Raw genomic sequence first — 21,058 nt, forward strand, 5'->3', positions numbered from 1 at the left:
ACTGCAGGTCAACTGTACATAGTCTATTTGTCCCAAGGCCCATTGGGCCATCAAAACACATTGCACCACACGCCCAATCTTCGTGTGTTGTCCTGCCTGAATGTCCCCCGCTGGATATCTACGATTAAAACGAAGAGATTTTCGTCATATGACCCTTACAACGGCGTTTTTCGTCGCTGCGGATATCGGCCGCATCGACCTTCCCGTGGCTTGTAGTGCTACGATCAATCGGGCCTGGCCCTATGTCTCTGCATTGATCTAAAGCCGCTAGTTTGTCTCCTATCTGCTGCAATCTATGTGTTGCAAGGATATTTGTAGTTTCTTTTTTAATAAATCAAGTTAGCAAGAAATATATTGCATGATAAGTTTACCACAAGCAAAACCGTACGTTTTTATGAGAGTTGTCACAAGCACATGAATAGTAACATAGATTACAGGATTGTACGTTTGAAGACGAACTTTACTACAAGCTGCAAATCAGCATATATCAAACGTGAACCGGTATATGCCAGATGTGATAGTGCCGGCGTCTGTTCTGCCACAACGTGGGGCGCCAATCCTATCCCAAAGAATTCTTGCATTTAAGCCGGATAAGTACATTGACGGATGTTCTTTGTCAGTCAGTTAGTTTGTTTGCTGGTAGTTTAAGTTGGTTCATATGACCGGTTGAGTAATCAGCGTTCTAACCTAATTTTAGCGAACGAGTAAATAAATGTACCTCGCAAGCGCTTTGATGCAAGGATATACAATGTATTTTATAGCGAGCTTTAGGAAGCAAATCTGCACTTGTACAGTAAATTTATCGATCTTGCGGTAATTGCCATTTTCATTTTAGCGCACCAGCAGAAGAAGTCACACTTTCCTCTCGGGAGCCGATTGCAGCGCATTGTATAACGTTGCATACGAAAGGCTTGTAGAATGGCATTGTTGCCTGTGGTGCCTTTGCTTTGACGAATTCATGCCCATGCGAAGCAATTCAGAGATAACTTCCTGGCCATTAATCAACGAAGCAGTTTATGCCAAGCGGTTTACAGCAACCAGCGGGTCACAGAGATTTTCTACCATGTCAGAGTACAGCACTACTTTTCTAAGTGTTAGAAAAAAACTATTGTTGCTTTTTCAGCTTATGTTAGGTTTAAAATCGGTTAAAACAACGACCTCTATTGAATTGTGGTTTAAAAGGAATGAAACTGATTGACGTGACATCCGCCTGTGCTGAAAAGCGACCAGCGCCGGATGATTTGCTTTCCATTGCAAGTTTGCCCACAGCGAAGCAGATAAAACTGGAATCAACTCCTATTGTGCCTGCCGGGTAAGTGCGTATCTATTTAATTTCGACGCTTGTGAAAAAAAAAACAATTTGCGTAACGTTTGTTACTTTTTTACGCCGATTAAACTGCTAATAAGGATATTTATTTCTAAAAAAAGTATGAAAGTAGATATTGATGAATGAGTTGTTTTAACAGTATTTGCTCATGCATGTAAAACTTAAAAAAAACTGACACAACACAGCTAATTTGGTGCCCTGGTGTAGTGCTAAAAATCGATAAACAGGGCAGGCGACAGAGTCATTTCGAAATGTTACTGTACCATGGAAGTTGTGTTGATTGATGATAAAGCCATATCCACCAGATCCGTTAATGGGAAGTGCTCTGCTAAAATTGCCTTTACATCTCCAACACACGCGAAGTATTCAATCTACGTCGCATGTTTTCGTTGAATGTATTCCATTCTTTTCCATGTAGGCCTACTGTTTCGCGTAAATAACATCTAGCAGGCACTTGCGACATTTCGCCACTAATATATCCATGTTGTATAACTGACCATCCTTTTAGACATCGACTATTCGTTTGACCATCTGATTTCTTTTAGCACTTCAATTTGTTCGAGCTCCAGCCTTTTATCGATTGAAAACGACCATTGCTACCTCGCTTCGTCTTTACCGAGTCAAGAGAAAAGTTCAAGTACGAACGACTTATGCGCAATTTTTCCAGCTGGTGCCCAAGAAGAACTTGAATCTGACTTTGAACCTTTGTTTGACGATTGGGACAGTTTACCATATGACAGTGACGACGATGACGGCGAACTGTTTCGATCACTTATGGCGTCGCCAGTCGGAACCACAGATAACACATCAGTTCACGGATCGGAGGGCTATGGAACTGACACTTCCGACACTGCCGATACGTTAAACGTGGCTTCATCAAAAGACTCAGAAGTAACATCCAAACCTGCTCAAGTTGTGGCATCACCAAAACTGATAAAAGACAGTAATAAGCCATTTACACCTGTTTTTCAAGCGCATTCGCTTATACGTACACAGGCCACAAAAACTGTTGCATCAAAGTGTAGCCCTGTATTATTTTTAAACAAAAATTTAGAAAAAGGAAAGAACGCTGTTACAAGAGTGTATCACATTCCCAAACCCGACCCCACTCAAGGTAATAAAGTGGAAACACAAACACGAAAAACCGTCTTACTCCGAGTTGTACGACCTGCCAAAAGGTAAGATGAGTTTTCTACTTGTTACAAATTAAAGTCACAATATTAAAAAAATATTAATAGGGATATTTGCGATCAACACAGTTCGAGCCTGTTTTCTGAATTCTAAAATTGTTTTGCGTTACCAAAACTTTGCGTGCGCACGTAGCATGCTTGAGGTTAAATAATACCGGTAACCGGTGTGTTTACGTGGGCTGAATATTTTAAAAAAGTTTTGGCGGTCATGGTTATTTTGTTGAAAGAAAGTATTTCCCAAATTTTTCCCAAAAAATCTTACACGCTACGATCAGAAATGGAGAAGGCCGAGTGTGAAGGTAAAGAGAATACAAGAGCACGGCTACCAATCGGCGCGGGAAACCACCGCACGTTTATAAGCAATCGCGCCCTTTGCCGAGCTTCACTCCATTTGCCTCGTGACGTCTGGCTGGGCGTAGGGCTGGCTGCTACGTGTACGTTTTTGCTGCTTTTGGTTTTAGTTACTGTTCAAGTTATAGCCAGTACATTAGGCTGTTGTTTACTCACCAGAACTGCAAACAAAAAGCCATTTTTGGACAGTACTCAGATATTGCTGTTGACAAGTACTATTTTCAAAAGTCCAGATTAGAGTATTGATTGACTCAAGACAGCACAAAACTCATTTCATACTTTACCAAAACTCTGGCAGAAATTAACCGAATTATATTTGATTCAGAACTTTAGCTCAGGAGTTTGGGTTGTTGTGCCTTTATTACACATACCAAACATGGCGACGTAGTAAGACTCCATTTTGTCGAGGGTCTGGTTGTTTTGTCGATTTCGTCACGCCTGGTTGCACACGGATTGCTGGTACAGGTTGCGTTAAGTTAAGCGAGCCGACTGGTAGTTATCTGAAACAGCCTGCAGCGTTTTTTCTGCTGATTTTCCGAAAACCGGAAGACCACTTTGAACAGGTTAATGCAATTTTTTGCCTTACATGATAGAGCTGTTGCATTAAAACACGCCATTGTTTCAAAAAATCACGCTGTAGTTTGTCACGTCACGTTTTTAGCTGTCAACCAATCACATAATCGTTTAATTTCTCCGGATCGATGTTACTTATCCAAACCCGTTAGACTTTTTAATACCTCTTTTTCATGTTTGTATTATACTGAAGGAAAATTATATATTTTTAGTGCTTCTTTACTACAACAAAATCGAAACAACAACAATATCACGATGAGTCGAGCAAATTTAAAGATGGAAATGGAGAGGGCAAGGGTAGGTTTGATGTATAGTAATAACAACAGTGGTTTGTTAAACTGATGTTTCCATTTGTATTGGTGTTGTTACTGATGTGCACCTGCTAAACGAACAGTCAATAATAAAGCCACTACTTTAACTTTAATTAATCCAATACAAATTCACAACAAAGCCTTATTATGGTCTAATTTCATATTTTTTGTTGTTAACTGATGTTTCTATGCAAAACTGATTATTTCAAACATAATATTGTCATGATATCATAAATTGTATGGATTGTTTTTCTGTGATTTTACACTTAGCATCACACACAATTTCTGGCAGTGCATCTAAAATATACAGGATCGCTTGATGCACTCAACATCAGTTGGTGCACCCTTATATCCCTTGATGCACCTTTATATCGTGCAGTGCACCCCTATATTACTTGGTGCACCTTTATATCATACAGTGCACCCCAATATTAGTTGGTGCGTCTTTATACCATGCAGTGCACCCTTATATCCCTTGATGCACCTTTATATCATGCAGTGCACCCCTATATTACTTGGTGCACCTTTATATCATACAGTGCACCCCGATATTAGTTGGTGCATCTTTATATCGCAATATTGGATCGCTTTGTGTACCTTTATGAATGTTAAGGTGCACCAAGCGATCCAAGTTTTTATGTATATTTTAGGACTTTAGATGCACCCAACTTTCAGCTACATTATCTACTTTGTAACAAATATTTGTTGTAGCATTTGAGTAATAGCAAGTCAACTATGTCATGTGTACAAAATATTATGATAGAGATGCAAAATTGTTTTTGATCCTCTGGAAATCGTTGCTTAAAGTTGCTTTTTTGACGGTTGCTGCAAATGGATTAGAAGATATGTTTTTTTTACTTCTTCAATATCAATCAACATTTTTCAGGCCCTGCAGGAGGAAAAACAGTCGCAAGAAATCCGTGTAAACAAGCAGCTTTCTGCCCCTAAAAGTTCAGCTACCTCTTCCATTAACTTTCCATCTATATCAGTATCTACTCCACAGCTGCCTTCAGCCATATTAAAGGTTTGTAGCAAAAAGTATTAAAATCAAATGATAGCAAGGCACAGTTGTGTTGTAGCATATTGCTAATAACATGCATATGGTATGAATATGGGTTAGCTTAACAAGTTTTTGTAGTTTTGCTTTAGAACCACAGAAAAGCTCAATGCAAAAGCCCAATGGTAAGATATGTAACCTATTTATGAAAGTCATTGTTGATTATTATGCAGAAATATTACTATGTAGTTTATGTATTCATATAACTTAACATAGTTATATATCACACACAAAGTCATGTTGTATTTTTATGTTTTTGTCAATTCATTATGTATTTTGGAGGGGAACTTGCCATTTTTTGTAACATATGACTCCAAAGACATGATTTTTCAAATTTGTTTTGACACACAAATTTGTTTGACACAGAACAATAGTAAATGTAGGCTTATAACATTCTTCGTTCTTGCAGTATATATTTGGTTTACATGGATTGACCTTTTTTTGAAGGGGCATATTGGCTAAGTAACTTTGTGTAAAAAGGTAGTAAAAGTAATACCCAAGCAAAAATAAACAGATGTAAAACTTTATAGCCGTTCCCAAACAATACTGAATTGTCATCCATTTTACTATTACTAAATCAATCTACTTTTGTTTTATAGTATGTGTTGTGCAGTTGGCACTTCACTGTTTTTTTTTAACTATTTTATTCTAGGTGTAGATTGTTTGAGTTTGGATAGGCAGAAAGCACAACATAGCATCGTTTCTTAACCTTACATGTGTAAAGGATGCTTCAGTATCCAAGCAGAACATGCATAAAGATAGCCGCTTGATTTGCCTAGGTTGCTAAGCAACTTTAACATAAATGAAGCTTTGAGACACATATTGACGAACGATGTTTAGATTCGAACATTGTCTAAAGTGGAAGTCAATATCGAGTTTCCCGTATTAGCCACGCATTTCCCTTATCCGATTGCTATGTGAGATTAAGTAGTTCGTGGGTGAAAACCATTAGCCATAGCGGGCGTCACTTTCTATCCACACCGGATTAAAAACTCCTACGGCTTTTAACTTCCTAGTCATTCCCGCATCGTCTGATTAACTTGATATTAAATTTGCGTTCTAAAGTTAAATCGCATCCGAAAGCATTTTTTCCTGCGCTACATCATCAACACGTTCAGTTGAATTTAGACTTGCAGTTCGTAACATTGAGCCAGTGTAAGGTATATGGTAGAGGATGACGAACGGTGGTGTACAGTTGGAAAGCATGTCAGACCATAGTAGCTCAGCATGTCCGCCGCTAGTGGGCGATGTATACAGCAAGAACTCATCAGCTAATAGTTTTAATCCTATGAGGTACATTCCACCGAAATGTCGCCTCAACAAAGATGATACAGGTTGTCATGCACAGAATACAGGTCGCATGCCGTGGCAAGACGGCCAGGCTATAACGCATGCTGATAGTTTACAGTCAGTGCCAGCACAACGGCCCCATGCCCTTGAATGCTCCCCACATTCATGGCAAGGCAGTAACGGCCAAAGCGGTAACGTTGCCGAGGCCAATATGCGGTACAAGAAAAGTGTTGTATACGGAGCTTATTATCAATGCCAGGTTCGAACTTGTATTCTTTTTTATTTTAGTTTATGGGTGAAATCAAGTGACTTTTAATAGTTCACAGTAATTGTACACCACCATACAAGTGGAATAAACAACACCTGTAATATATTGTACAAACCGAACTGTCTATAAAACAAAGTAATTTAGATTACATTTTGGCACCATTACAATCCCATTTTTCGGTTTTGCAACTTAAATTCAAACAAAACGGGGACTTCGCAGAATTTGCATATTTCTTGTGGCCGTTCCAAAATCTCTCAACACGCCGCAAAATTTCCATAAACTTGGTTGCCAATAATGACGTAATCTTATTTTGTGCCAGGTCGAAACTCGTCTCGAGAATCCCACGCAGTATTACGTGAAAGAAACGCAGCGTAACCAAGTGCGTGACTACCTCAGCCAATCACACGATGGTACGAAGTATGTTGTCCGCCAGCTGCTTAACCCTGCATCAAGTGCTCCTGCAGGCGGTAAGTTTGTTAGAACTGTAAAAGTTCATAAAAGGCAGCCAACTGTTTATTCCAACGTAGAAAAGTAAAGTAAGATTGTTTTGCCAATCCCGATTCCAGAACCATTCACCGACAATCAATCGAACTTAATGTTTGAATTGTCTTTACATAAGTAAAACATATGACATTACTTTTTTCTTACCTTAACCGTGATAAAAAGTGTTTTGTCCAGCATGCTTTTCGTTAATAAATTTACACAAAGGTTTCTTTATCTATTGCGAAACTTGGCACTTGGTCTTCAAAAGGCTCTTGCGTAAGGGCAGTAACATTTCTGCAACCAAATTTCAACGACACTAGTCGTTATATGTAGCACATGCGCCGTTACCATTACATACTCCAACATTCACTTGTGGCAATACACGAAATCAAAAGGCGCCGTTATTTCCATGTAACACGTGCTACTTTCATGCAATACTTGTGTGGTTACAGGTGATGGGCACCTCGGCAGCACACCGGCCAGTCCGATGGCGCGACTCAATCTCTCTACTGATTCGGTGAGTCATTCCCACCTTTAGCTGTGTAGGCCAGTCATAAGATGGCTTGCTGTGGATTGCAACATGTCATTTTTGTTTTATTGATTACAGCTTGCTAAATTGTTGGCGTAACTCGTTAGGTTACTGAAGTGTAATTGGCGCGAATGTTGACGAATCAAGACCCGACTGAGATCGAAATGTCAACCGGGCAGTGCTGGTTTACATTGGGCACTGCACACGGTCCGCATATGGATTTTTCTGCTAACTATAGATTCGTGCGCACTTTACATAAGCTACTGTTGTTGCGCTTGTTGCATACACACTCTAAAAGTTGATTTTCAAATAGCTTTGTGTACAAAACAACCTTTCTTGGCGCTAAATAGATTTTTGCAAAGGTTTAAAATGCGTAGGGTAGAAACTTCAATCAAGGGTTTGGTATAAACGCTTTATATCTGTTTCCCTAAAAAAACTTGATAAGGGTTTAATTAATAGTAGTTTGATAAGTTGCTTGACACATTGGAGAGTCGTGCTTATCAACAGACCTTTAGTTGATGCAAAACATGGTTAAAAATATTCTGTCTGAATCCCAAAAACCTTTTACCAACTAAGCATTAACTAAGCCGTATGAAAGTTACCAAATATGGGCATACGTTATAACGAGAACAACGATAGTAGATTTTTCACTGCACTGGTTCTCAAAGACGTAAATGCGTGAATTTTTATTCACCCCCATCGCGTATTGTTGATTCATTCCGCGAGCGTTGATTATTACGTCACATGGGTTTGATTGACGTGCAGGTCTCCATCTACCTGCCCGCACTTTTTTGCTTGCCGCAATCCTGTGGATATAAATATCGTTGATGGTGAGGGTTTTGCGACATGCGTTGCAAGCTGGCAGCAAGTTGGTTCTTGTAATTTATCTGTTAAAAAGTTGGTTACTGACATTTTTGAGTTGCGATAAAGATTTAATACACTGACATGCGTTGTGGTAAACTGAGGTAAAGCCTTGTAGTGTTGCGAAATTTCTCGGTTTTGTTGGCATCAGCCGGTTGCGTCATTCCCTGTAGTCCGAGGGGCATTTTCCCATAGCTCAAAAAACACCGCCCAGCGCGTATTGTTCTGTCGATGTTGATTCCGCGATCAAGGAAAATGACAGTGGGGTCAGTCATTTTGCTGGACGCTGATCTTTCGCATCTGAAAGATTGCGTGGTGTGACTCAGCGCCTGGAGTTGTGTTGAGGACAATTGGGCGCTGCCCTGGAAGCTTTCTCTCGACAAAAGCCAACTCCGTGTTTGGAAGGCCCCGCGCGAGATGCATTGGATACTTGCGATGACCGGGATGGCGTATTATAATCATTTGTCTGTGGCGGGTTACGTTTAGATGAGAAAAACATGCGGTTGGACCTTGTGATGTTTTCAGTCTTCGCGCGTCTGTGTTTTCGAGGAGTCTAAACTGTTTACAATAGTGAGGTATATCTTAGGCCCAGGTGTGAACTTGGCATGGTTTGTTTAAAATATTTTTGAGAGTTGGTTGGAAATTGCCAGGTTTTGGAAAAAATACTAAATAAGACAGAAATAAAATTTAGTTTGGACAATTAGCTGGACCGTCTGTGCAAATTTTTCGATTTTCTAGAAATTAAGTTCATATGAAGTCGCTGACACAAGTAACAGTCATAGTTGTCAAATTAATTTAACTAGAGGTAGAGTAGGAGGTATTTGAATTATAACGGTGGTTTGGTAAAATAACAGAACGGAAGTTTGGACGTCGTAATTCTGGAAAATGCCACAGCAATCACATTTTAGTGTTTTTGCGAGTCAGAATTAAAAAAAAAACTATTCCGAGTATCAACGCTTCAGCTCGCTTTGCGTCAGTTTTGCGTTCATTTTAAATAATTAGGAATACCCCTTTTCCGTGCTCACCCGCACTTACAGTGTATGTAGATTATGCGCTTAAAGTTTTGCGGTTGAGACTAGAGAAGAGGAACCAATTACTTGTACTGCTGCAAATCGTTAAATTTGGGAATGTATATACTTTTGCTTTTAAGCACCTAAAACATAAAAATACTATAACCCAAACAGTTTTAATTTTGGGGGAAACAACACAAGCTAAACGTTGTATAAAAAGACTTCACCCTAATGCAGACGGCTAAATTTAACATTGGGGTTCACCATATGCGAAGTTGATTTTCCATTTCCTTGCTGTTATTGACTCGTGCATCCACGTGATGATATTGAACTCGTTGGAGTCATATCTAGCCCACAATGTTCTAATCGCGGAAGTATATTAAAGTTTCCCACAATCGATGTTAGTCTGTCGTGAAAAGATTCATCCAGTCGGCATTGTTTAAAACCCAGAATAGTGTTTTGGATCGCCATGCGGAAATTGCTTTAAAACTGCCTCGCTTAGTTTCCGATTTCGGTGTAATATCCATTCAGTCAAATATAATCACAGGATGAAGTGCAACCAGAGTAGGGTCACCACAAATAAAGAACTGTGACTGTGCTGACATTTTTCGTTTCTATAGAGTTCATCATTGTATTGTGTGTCCTAGACTTTGACTTTGGAATATTTAGAAACGAGGCAGCGCAACCAACGCTTAAACGCAACTGCTTTAAATATAGTTTTCATTGATACCAAACTGCGTCAAAGCACTATTTGTGGTGATGTTAATAACGTTACCAAAAATTAGCAATTTTTTGCCATTTACGATACCAACTTCTTTTACGTTATTCTGCCTTAACTTGAAAAGTGCTTCTGAAAATACGAAAGCCGCAAAATATTTTGTCGTCAGTGTATTTTCGCTAATTTCCCCACAAAGCGTTCTAATGGGCACGGTTACACAAGTATGCGAAGGGGTGAAATAGTTACATCATGCGAATGGTGAATTTCGTAGGGAAATTCCAGCAACGAACTTGGCAACGTTCCAAATAAAGTTATCTTGCGCCACGTTTCAATAACCTTGATGAAATACGTGCACAATCAGGGCGTCACCTCATACGCGGCCCCGCCCCTCGTGGGCTGACAATATTTCCAGTTTTATCGCCACGTCTAACCATCGATCTTCAGAGCTGCCCTGTCGCTGGCTTTCGCAAGTTCCTGTCATTGAAACTTTGTTTACCAGTTTGTAAAGCCATAAGCAACGATGACAACACAGTTTTTTCATTGCAATGGATTTTATTCTTGCATCCGTTTTCCCGTATCGGAAGCATCTATGTCGCAATATTCGTTTGTCCTCTGTTCTTGTTTTAGATTTTAATTTGTCTCGTGCTATTCACTCTAGCGCAACACCTGCTTTGGCAAAGTCCGCGTGAATAGAACAAATTTAGGCATCGATTGTTAAGTTAGTTGCCTTGTGTAACAGTCCACTGCTATCTGAACCTGCCATGACGTGGATGTATGAATACGCACATTGGCAGCCTTGGTGGCAATATGAAAACCCTTATTACCACACGTCCCAGGTAAATAAAAAAATAAAAAAAAACATAGCGCCACTCAATCGATAACATGCCGTGTGTGGATGCATTGTATACTTATGTTTCTATTGTTTGTAGGTAAACGAGATTGTGGACGACATTGTGAGCATTGAGTCGAGTATGGGAGATGAGCACTTCCGATATGATCGCACTGCGAATACGGTACACTGATTGGCAAAATTTTTAATCATATATCGATCTGTTGATAAATAACAAAAAGCACCCAATTGTGAATGTTTTTGCACCTCTCCAACATACAAAGCAAGCAATAACATGTAACCTTCGCAAATGCAATTCCCACAACATATTTGTATCATGATTTGTACATTTTTGTTTGCAGCTTCCAACAATTTCACCCAACCAACTTGACACGTTTGCGTTGGGAGCCTCACAAAATCTCGGGGTAGTTCGGAAAGAACAAACTTCATCGTCGTATCCTCTCGTCAAACGGGAACTAACGGACGACGAGATTCGACATTTTACGAAAGACAGAATCAAAAAAGACAACCACAATATCAGTGAGATACAACTCCTCACAATATTACTTTATTTTCGTAATAAACTCTCTCGGTTAGGCATTCTTGGAAAAGACTTTGCTTCTCGAACAAACTTACACGATTTACTTTTTTTTTAAGTTGAAACATTGTTCAATCTAAGTTTAAACCGAGTTTCGGTAAGAATTCCAATGCGAGCAACACGGTAGTCGTCATGCACCATAGACATGAGCAGTTATGAATCACCAACTATTCGTGCTCCTGTGTAGTTGAGGGTTGCGATATTCCAAACATCTAGTTTGCTCTTCACCTATTGCGGCTTTTAGCACGAAATTTTATAGCATAATTTTTACTTTCAGTTGAGAGAAGGCGACGTTACAACATCAACGACCGAATTAAGGAGCTGGGACACATGGTTCCGAAGTCACTCGACCCGTAAGTTGTTGTATTCAACTTTTTGGGTGGCTTAGGAATGTAGGAACGCCTTTTCACCCCTTAAAAAAGTTTGTGGGGGTACGACCACTCACATCAGTGGTAAAGTCATCATCATCATGTCACCATTTAAGTGCTTAAAGTTTTGTTTTTTGAACGTTACGTGAAGGGATGTACATTTTTTTGTAGTTACTAAAGGGTTACTTTTTTGTAAGTCAATTTTTTTGCATTGGTAGTAAATTTATTGTGTTATCTATGCAATGTCCTTAACTTAATCAAAAATGCTTGCTATTCCGGGCCTATTGGGAAAAGGGTCTAATTTTTTATTGGCCGTCGCATTGAGGTAGATTGTTCTCTAATGGTCTAATTCCTATTGCTTGAACACAGGGACGTTCGCTGGAATAAGGGATCGATTTTAAAGGCAGCAGTCGATTATATTCATTCGCTTAAGAACGAGCAAGCACGCTCCCGGCAAGTTGAACAGAGGGCAAAGCAAATGGAAAACATGAATAAGAAGTTACTGCTACGAGTTCAGGTACTATTTAATGGACCTAAAAAAACAATGGACACTACATCGCTTTTTTTGGGGGGAAAAATTAACTGGAACATTTATGAGGTTGTGTCCAAATTTCTGACCGTTGCTTTGTGTTTAGGAACTAGAAATGATGGTCCAACAAAGCGGGATCCCCGTCTCTAGTGATCAGACGGACAAACAAAACATGGTACAAACCCTGCTTACCGACTCAACGTCCCCCACACGCGATTTAAACTTCACAAAAGGTTTGATACAGCATCATATATTAAACCAGGGGCCGGTAACCTTTTTAACACTGCGGATCGGTTTGAAACTGAAATTATTATCACGGACCGGCCTTTAAAAGCCACAAATGTTTCGCACTGAAACTAATTACAGTTACTACAACTTTGATTTAATGTGAACTTTGAGCAAGTTTTATGCGGCCCGGTAACAAACTCCTCACGGACGCCCGGTGGTTGGCGACCACTGTATTAAACCGTATCAAATTTTGGGATTCCACCGTACTTTAAAAAGCTGTTTTTTGTTTTTTATGTTTTGCATTAAACTGAAGTTTTGGACTTGTATTAATGCTGTATTTTGTCAGCATGGGTACTAACATGATATTCGTATTTTAGAGCAAGAATTGCAAGTTTCAAGTTTTCCCTCGAATCCCGTGACACCATCGTCACATTCCCCTATACTGGTCACAAGTCCACCCGGCACATCCAATGACCAAGTTCTGGTGTTTCAGCCAGGCCAGCATCATCACACGCCTGTCGGTAGCAGCGACCAGCAACAAATGGGACACAACCAGGTACTATCATACCTAAGAAAAGCAATATTTATCATTTGTTTACAAACGTTACAAGTTTCATGGGAGAGAAAATGTATTGGGGAACGAAATTAAAAAAGGAAATAACGCAACGATAAAATGTTTCGGTTTTTACCCATGTGGATGAAAGCTAGCCAATTGATTCTGTTAGGTACGTTCTAATTGGCAGAGGTAATTTTATGCGACCACAAACCATTTTCCAATAATTCGGTGACAAGAAATACATGCATTGGGCGAAGCATTATGCGAGTCAACACAACAAATCTTATTGAAAAATCAATAGACGGCGCATGAAGATGTAAAGGCTAATATCTAAAATCAATAGTAAAAGTGCACTGGGCTAAATGGATTTCGGTCGTTATAAAACCCATTTGTCGTGGTCGTGGATTAAATAGTGATTTTGTAATAATATAATAAGCAATTTAACATTGGCGCATAGTTGCTATGGACGTACTTTGACAGCCCATTGAGACTGTTCCATACCGCTACTAATGCTTAATCGCGTTTGCACTAAGTTTAGATAAGTTCATGTTGTTGTTGTCAAGCGTATACCAATGGCGGTAAACTGTATCAGAATGACGGGACACAAATGGACTTGTATCTTGATACACAGAGATAGAAAAAACGTTACTATTTAGAACTTACAATTTTGATCCAAAACTGACTCAGGGTCCCGCTGAATTTAAATATGAACGTACACCAAGCTAAAGTTAACAAAGATAAAATAATTTCCTAGCAACTTAAAATGTGTCAATTTCTGAAACATCGTATATTTTTGCAGTTGATGGTGGACGGTGCATTCACTGAATTGCAGCAGATGAATTCTGTAACATCCCACCAACAGCACCAGCATCATCACCAGCAACAACAACAACAGCAACAGCAGCAACAACATCATCATCAACAACAACAAATACAACAGCAGCAGCAACATCAAATGTTAAACATTTCGCCTGTGCCCACCTATCCTTCTCATTCACCCAATCCTCAAGACAACTTGAGTTTAGGAAACCAGCAAGTACTGGATCCCCTCACCAGTAACACAGTGCTGAGTAAGTTATTTTCGCCACTAATTCGTGATAGCTCTTACAAGGGTAAACTCAAACGAAACTTTAACAAAGAAATTAGTAAACCAACATTGTATTGAAGAGCAGATTGTTTTGCGGCACATAGTATGTGTTCGCAAATTTTGGTAAGCGTTGACCACCAGAAAAAAGGACGTTTTAGAATTTTCATTGTGCCTTTTTTAGGTCTTGGTGACATGGATATATCCGATTTGAACTTTGACCCCACTGGTGCCTCAGACGTCAGCACGTTGATGGGCGGAAGCGATTTTAGTGCCTTTTTAAACGAAAACTCGCAGGTATGTCTATTGACTTGTTATTTTAAGCCAATCTTTAAATTTTGTTGAGTCATGGTTTTAAATCAATTCTGGCCATCTGTTGGAAATCACATGATTTTATTAAGTTCATAAACTTCGTAAAATTAGCTAGCTCGTGCGCCGTGTAGTCACATGATGTCATGGTATATGTTGTGATTATACCAGACGTTAGCTAGTATTTATGCCGGTAATTACACTACCGGCCTGGGGCTATAGTGTGGAATGAAAACCAGCATCATTAGCTAAATTTTGAAAAAAACTTTCTCCTAATTCCAATACTGTAGAGCAGGGGTGGCCAACCGGTCAAAGCCCAAGAGCCATATTTTTTATTGTGTTACCACAAAGAGCCACATTAAACACATAAGCACATTTGTTAAATGGCTCGTCCCTTACTCACACACAGAGACCTGAGCTTAGCCAGATCTATTCTAAATGTCGCACACCAACATAATAATGACACAATTTGACTTGTACAGACCACGGGCCAGTCATTTTCAACAATAAATGGTGAGTGCAAACACTGTCTCTCACACAAAACTCTCATTTCAACGAATCCATCGAACAAAAACATATGAATTAAAATACCCCTTTTTTCTCATTCTATAAATAACGTGCGGTGAGATTCATTTCTGGTGAATTGCTAAAATCTTTTTTCACTGCCAATTTGAAGGCTAACTTGACAAAAATTGTTTATTTAAAAGATTTTCCCTGCTGAAAAAACTTGCGGTATTTTCATCTAACGGGCACGCGCCCCAAACACCTAACGCGCATGTGCCCCAAGTGCAAAGTGGCGAAACTAAATTCATTGCGACGTCATTAATGCATTCACCACCAACAATCGCTCAATTCAAACCCAAGACAAACTGCCGATAAAATATAACGTTCGTCATAACCCGAAAAACAACGGATTGAAGCATTATTTACTCTGGAACACATTTGTTGTAAATATTGCTGTTGCTTCGTGTCTCATTCGCATTGTACGCAACAATGAGCAACCATTCATTGTTCACAATTAAATATATGCCATCATAATCAAGCCATTTGCCACATAAAGTTGCAGTTTTAAGGCAAGGTTTGTGGCCACATCGATAAAAAGTTTGTTCAAAAGCAAAATTGTTAAAGCTTTACTTTAAATTTAACGATTTTTTTACCAGATCGCCCCATACTAACCCAAATATACACAATGGCCCCAAACTTCGACAACAACTTAAGAGCCGCATAAAACCAGGCGAAGAGCCGCATGCGGCTCGCGAGCCGCGGGTTGGCCACCCCTGCTGTAGAGAGTCACGTGGTTTGTGGTGTTGTAATGGTTTAGGTGGTTTGCGCATTGTATGTGACGTCATGTAGTTCCTCAATCTTCCAACGTGTGTTTATAAGCAAGCTGATTGGCTAATGTAAAAAACAATAGAAAAACAGTGTTATTGCAGTTTCATAAAATGCAGTGAGACTCGAAATCAAATCTCGCCGCGTGATGTAAAGCAGTGTTTTCCCATGGCTTGTGGCACACCAACAAACTAAATTATTGTTCATGGGACACATTTGGGTGGTAAAACACACACAAACACTTTAGGCAGGTTTACTTTTATGTGATTTTGGTATCAAATAAGATTACAATAGAGTTCTATCGTTGTCGTACACTGCCGCATTTAGTCATCAAAACTCGAAAACATGAGCTAATTGTTTTGCTCCGAAAACACAAATATTTTGCGGCACATTTGGTAATCTCTCACTGCATTTTAGTGTGCTGCAACACAGTGGCTAAAACATGCGTGTGCGGGCCCAACTATCATGTGATGTACTAGACTAGGCATTAAGTCATTCTTTCCCTTTTCCGCAGTATTCGGATGTCATGATGGACGATATGATTAAGGACGACATCTTCCTCTCGGACGCCAATAACCCGAACAATCTGAACCAGTAACCTTGCGGGAAATACGTTTCTCTGCACTGAACTGTGCTGGTCGTATAGCTGGTCTTATGCCAAATACCTGGCACTCTGTACTTATAGGTGTTAACGATACCCTTCTGTCCTGGTACGGCGGTGACTTCAATCCAAGAGACAAACTTGGTTTACATGCTGCCTACACAATGTCTGTAAAGGTAGCACCTGATTCCAACAAGACCTTAGTGGTTGGTGACTGTCAGTTTTGTATCAATGGAAATATTCAAGGAAAACGTCGACTTTTGAAGCAAAAACGATTTTATTTTAAACCTTCTTTTACTGCTATGTTCGTTTAAAATCCAACCACGCGCCCAGATTGTTTCTACGCTTAGCAAGAGTATTTTGCCCCATCGTGATCGCTTACCCTTCATCGTTTACTTTTTCTATCATTGTCTAGTACACGGTCCGAGCGCTTGCGGACGTTTTGTTTCATGATCAAACGTGCAATTTGCTTTACAGACCAGATGTGGTGGGCAAAAATAATGTTCACCGTTTTTTCCTGTCTTTTTTGATAAGTTTCATCCTGGAGCACACTAGGTACGTGCACCCAACGTTGCATTAATTTTATCATGTTGTATGTGAGTGCGCTTGTTGTGAATAACCATGAAACCAAATGACTGGCTTTGCTATGCAGCATGCGATCTGACATGATTTTAACTTCGTGGATTATTTCCTCGTTTTTGCGGCTGTTTGACTACTTCGAAAATATTTTTTTAGTGGTTGAGCTTTTAACGTGGTGTGTTTTGTTCTAAAGATCACTTTTTTAACCTTTTATGTATTTTTGCCAACATTCAAGTCGTAAATACGTTTGTGTGGATTCTATGATTTACTGCAAATTTTTCTTCGTATATCCCTTTTACAAGTCAGTACACAATAAAATGAGCGTTTTTCGCTCACATTGAACTATTTTTTTATCACAAACTGGTAATAGCAGACACTAGCTTGGTCAGTAACTCGGTGGGTCTCACCCTTTTATAGTTTGTGCCCCCCTTAAAATGACCCCCAACCCATGGCTCTTGATTATGTACGTTACAAAGGAAAAATGGCTACTTCACAAAGAAAACTAGCTTACGTTTTCATAGTGTTTAAGTTTGCTAGGACTATTGCTGCTTGTTTAATGTCATTGGTATGAGGCTACACCCGAGAGGTCCTGAAAAAAGCATAGTCGTTTAGAATTGAGTATTATTTTTTTTTTTTTAACAAATTCGACACAGCCAGGGGTTGAGCTCGTAGATCTTTGGGTTTTAGTGCTAGTTTGCCAGTTTAAGATTGTAAATATATTTGTCTTTGTGGTACAAAAACTGGCATTCTTAGGTTTGGAAAAAATTACTGTAAACAATGCTAGCATATCAATAAAATCCAATGTTTCCTGCATTCTACCCCGATTTATTGGACCAACAAGTATGTCAAATATTCCAACTGCATACTGTATTTATTAGTTTTTTTCTGAATCTTTGCAGAAACTAGTTGGAGACCTAAATGGCTGAGAAAAATATTCTTTAACAAGTATGTTTTTTAAATTATCATTTCCGTATTTCATTCTTCTAGGTCAAATCCAAACCAGTAAAGCAAACAGGAACTGGTAAAATAGTTTAGTAAGAAAAACACATATTAAGGTACTATAAGCACCATTGTGTGGTGTCGCACAAGTGTGATGGTCGCCTCGCATGCATTTTTGAAAAGCAAAAACTCCATGGAGAATTGGGGAAAACTGAATCATTAATGCTTTTTGTTTTTTGTTTATAAGACCTCCGCTTAGGTGGTTTGGGGTGACCAAATCTAATAACTATATCAGAGGGAATAATTAGGTTCTTGCGCTCTTCAAACATGTCTTCATAACATTGGGCTCCTTTCACACATACATTAGGGGAATCCACATTTAGTTTATAGTGAAACATAAACTGAGAGGAATTATTTGTATATGTCATGTCATTTGAGTGTGGTTTATTGCCACATTCCTGCATCCATGTTGTAAGAGAATCCCCAAACAAATCTTTTATGTCTTCTACATGTCGTTTACTTAGAGTACATTCTGTGGATGATTGAATGAATGGCAAAGGTTGCTTTTCCATGCACCTTTTTACTGCACCAAGCACTTTGTGTGCATCTTCCTTAAGGTGAACGTTTGTTAGAGAAAGGTCATTTAAAAATGGGTCAAGCACCTCTGTTACATATTTATTTAATTGAGGAATAAGCAACCCTTGTGCAGTTTTTGACCCAAGGGCACCAATTGCCATAACTGCTCCATAATGTGAACACAAGGGCCTTGTTGGGTCCATAAGAATTTGTTTCAGGGAGGAGTGAAGATGGGCAAGTAGAAAATTACTAGAAGCAGGTTGACTGGTAATTATTTTAGCAAGAAGACGTGCTCCATAGTCTCGAAGTATCCAATGATCATTTAGTGGATTAATTGATGCTGCCAAAGGCTCAAGAACACAATACATGACTGAATTTAAAAGGGGCATGACATATTCATTCAGGGATATAACTGGATTTGTGAAAAGTGCATTGATTACATACATCATCCATGATAGTTTTCCAAGGTCATGGCTGACCAAATTGGTTGTTGACAAAAAGTTGACCATAAATGGAAGTGTAGGAGATATTTTTGCATTTTTTGTAATGTCCTCGAGCAAATGACAAAACAGCTCTTTATTGTCACTGAGAATACATTCCACCAATGCAGTGTAATATTCAGTGTAGGAATTGTTGACTTTTCTGGGTGAAGATTCCACTATTTGTCCTTGAAAAAAGTTAGCTAGTTTAAAACCTATTTATATTAATGTACAGTATTACAAATTATAAATAGATTATATATACATTCATTTGTATAAACATACCTTCAGCATCAGAACTACCAGCAGGGCTGCTACTAACTGGGTTGATCCATTGAGAAGTTAATTTTAATGGGTGAGAAACATGCATGGGAATTTCACCATCTGCAACATGTTTGAGATTTGCTATTGAATCAGGCTGACAAGTAATATCACCAAGTTGAACAAACTCCAACGTTTCTGGAGCTCCAGTGACTGATGGCATGTCACTCCAATACAGAGCTTTGTCAACATCTGCAGCCTTTAAAAACTTTCGCTTTCCTTGTCGCATGAACAAGCAACTCTTTGAAATCATCTCACGCACACGGTAACTTGCATCTTCCGCAAGAGCGTGCAGCACGTTTTCAGGGACATCTTTAAAACCCTCCGATTCTGCATAGGTTTGGATAGACAGTGGGGAAAATACAACAAATTTGCGATCTTCTGGTGGATTTCCGGTGGACATGTCAGTGTAAGGTTTATACTTTTGCAAATAACGTTCTCCAAATCCCCCAAAATCGCACTAGCAAAATGATTATCTCGAATATCTCCACTTGTTTTCTTTACTTCCCAAACTTTTCACGCATCATTGAACCTCGAAAACCAATGAGGCACTTCATAAAACATATTTCAGATTGGGGTTGTATAAGGCTATATGCGATTCGGCATCGTGTTTGTTCTGGCATAGTGCATATAATACGGCATTACGAAGTTTCAAATTCCAAGGGCATTTTTTTAATGTTTATCTTTGAATCCTACAAAAGCATAACGACGTACGAGCAGACAGTGTGAGGTTAACGTTGTATCAAAACCCTTGCTGAAACATAAAAACTCTTTCTATACATATGTGTGTACATAAACTTAGAGACTGTTAGGACCACTGGCTTTAATCCAAAGTAACAAGTACTAGTAAAGTCCCTTATTTTGTTGGAAATTGGTGTTTCGTGATATTTGTCATAGAGGAAAGAGACCATGCTAGAAGGATCTTTTTACAATCATCTTTTCTGGTTTTATTTTTTTCTTTGCCGTATTTTAACCCATTTTCCAAAACCCAGTATATAAATCCCTAGGCCGAACACAATCAACCGCTACACAAAGTATTTGCACAGAATATATATTTCACAAAGTTTTGGGCATCTTCGGTTCCTTGTTCAAATAGATCTGCAAATACTGTGTACGGTTGATTCTTTTCGGCTCAGGGTTATGCACAGGGTGTTGGATTATATTGATGTAAAAAACAGTAATCATCGGAAAATTTCGGCTGTAGGGTTGATTTCACTTCAAACTATAGTTTATTTTTATCACATTTTTGTTCATATTTTTACCGTTAAAATACTAACACTAGGTGTCGACAAAGAAACAACTGTTTGTGCATACGTCACGTTGATGGCAAAACAAGCACCACAAGCAGCTAATCTGGTTTTAAGGATGCTAAAACTTGCGAAGCAGTGTGGTATGGTGTTTTCTATTTGCATTCTGAAGGTTAGATTTTGTGCGGTCTGCTTTTTAGAAAACGAAAATTCCGAAGCAATGAAGCACATTACACTGTCAGTGAGGTTGTTTTTGGAAAACGTGTTGTTTTACATGTGTATAATGTTTAGCACAAGAGTTGTTTTTGACACAATGCATGAAGTAAATTAGTTTAATTAGATTGGGCTGTTTCTCTATCCTCATGAAGTTTAACCACAACAAGTTTTTGTAAGCTTCTGTCTTTTTCAGAAGCAGTACTTCTAGCAGCAAAAAAATATATCAGTACAGTTTCCGTACGTTGCTATCATATATTACCACCAATAAAACAAATTAATAACAACTGTTACGGCCAGTATTG

The 21,058-nt window shown here is 39.0% G+C and overlaps 2 protein-coding genes across 3 annotated transcripts; one reads left to right on the forward strand and one right to left on the reverse strand.

Moving 5' to 3' along the window:
- Positions 1 to 1,106: 1,106 nt before the first annotated feature.
- LOC145215511 (uncharacterized) lies at positions 1,107 to 17,320 on the forward strand. Of its 2 annotated transcripts, XM_080084207.1 has the most exons (15): positions 1,107 to 1,312; positions 1,873 to 2,505; positions 3,654 to 3,738; positions 4,639 to 4,776; positions 6,687 to 6,834; positions 7,303 to 7,367; positions 10,898 to 10,981; positions 11,160 to 11,337; positions 11,673 to 11,748; positions 12,133 to 12,280; positions 12,399 to 12,525; positions 12,898 to 13,076; positions 13,876 to 14,146; positions 14,345 to 14,457; positions 16,313 to 17,320. In XM_080084207.1, exons 1-15 carry the CDS (start codon positions 1,185 to 1,187, stop codon positions 16,394 to 16,396), a joined length of 2,457 nt encoding a protein of 818 aa, XP_079940333.1. In that variant the 5' UTR covers positions 1,107 to 1,184; the 3' UTR covers positions 16,397 to 17,320. The 2 variants fall into 2 exon arrangements, with proteins under 2 accessions (XP_079940333.1, XP_079940334.1); XM_080084208.1 differs by lacking the exons at positions 1,107 to 1,312; positions 1,873 to 2,505 and adding an exon at positions 3,173 to 3,431.
- Positions 17,321 to 17,830: 510 nt separating this feature from the next.
- On the reverse strand, positions 17,831 to 19,979 carry LOC145215512 (TAF6-like RNA polymerase II p300/CBP-associated factor-associated factor 65 kDa subunit 6L). The gene is made up of 2 exons (XM_080084209.1): positions 19,258 to 19,979; positions 17,831 to 19,160 (listed from the first exon to the last, which is right to left on the reverse strand). Exons 1-2 carry the CDS (start codon positions 19,694 to 19,696, stop codon positions 18,037 to 18,039), a joined length of 1,563 nt encoding a protein of 520 aa, XP_079940335.1. The 5' UTR covers positions 19,697 to 19,979; the 3' UTR covers positions 17,831 to 18,036.
- Between the last annotated feature and the right edge of the window lie 1,079 nt (positions 19,980 to 21,058).

Source organism: Phallusia mammillata, chromosome 2, assembly GCF_965637545.1.
Source record: "Phallusia mammillata chromosome 2, kaPhaMamm4.hap1.1, whole genome shotgun sequence".
NCBI classification, from domain to species: Eukaryota; Metazoa; Chordata; class Ascidiacea; order Phlebobranchia; family Ascidiidae; genus Phallusia; species Phallusia mammillata.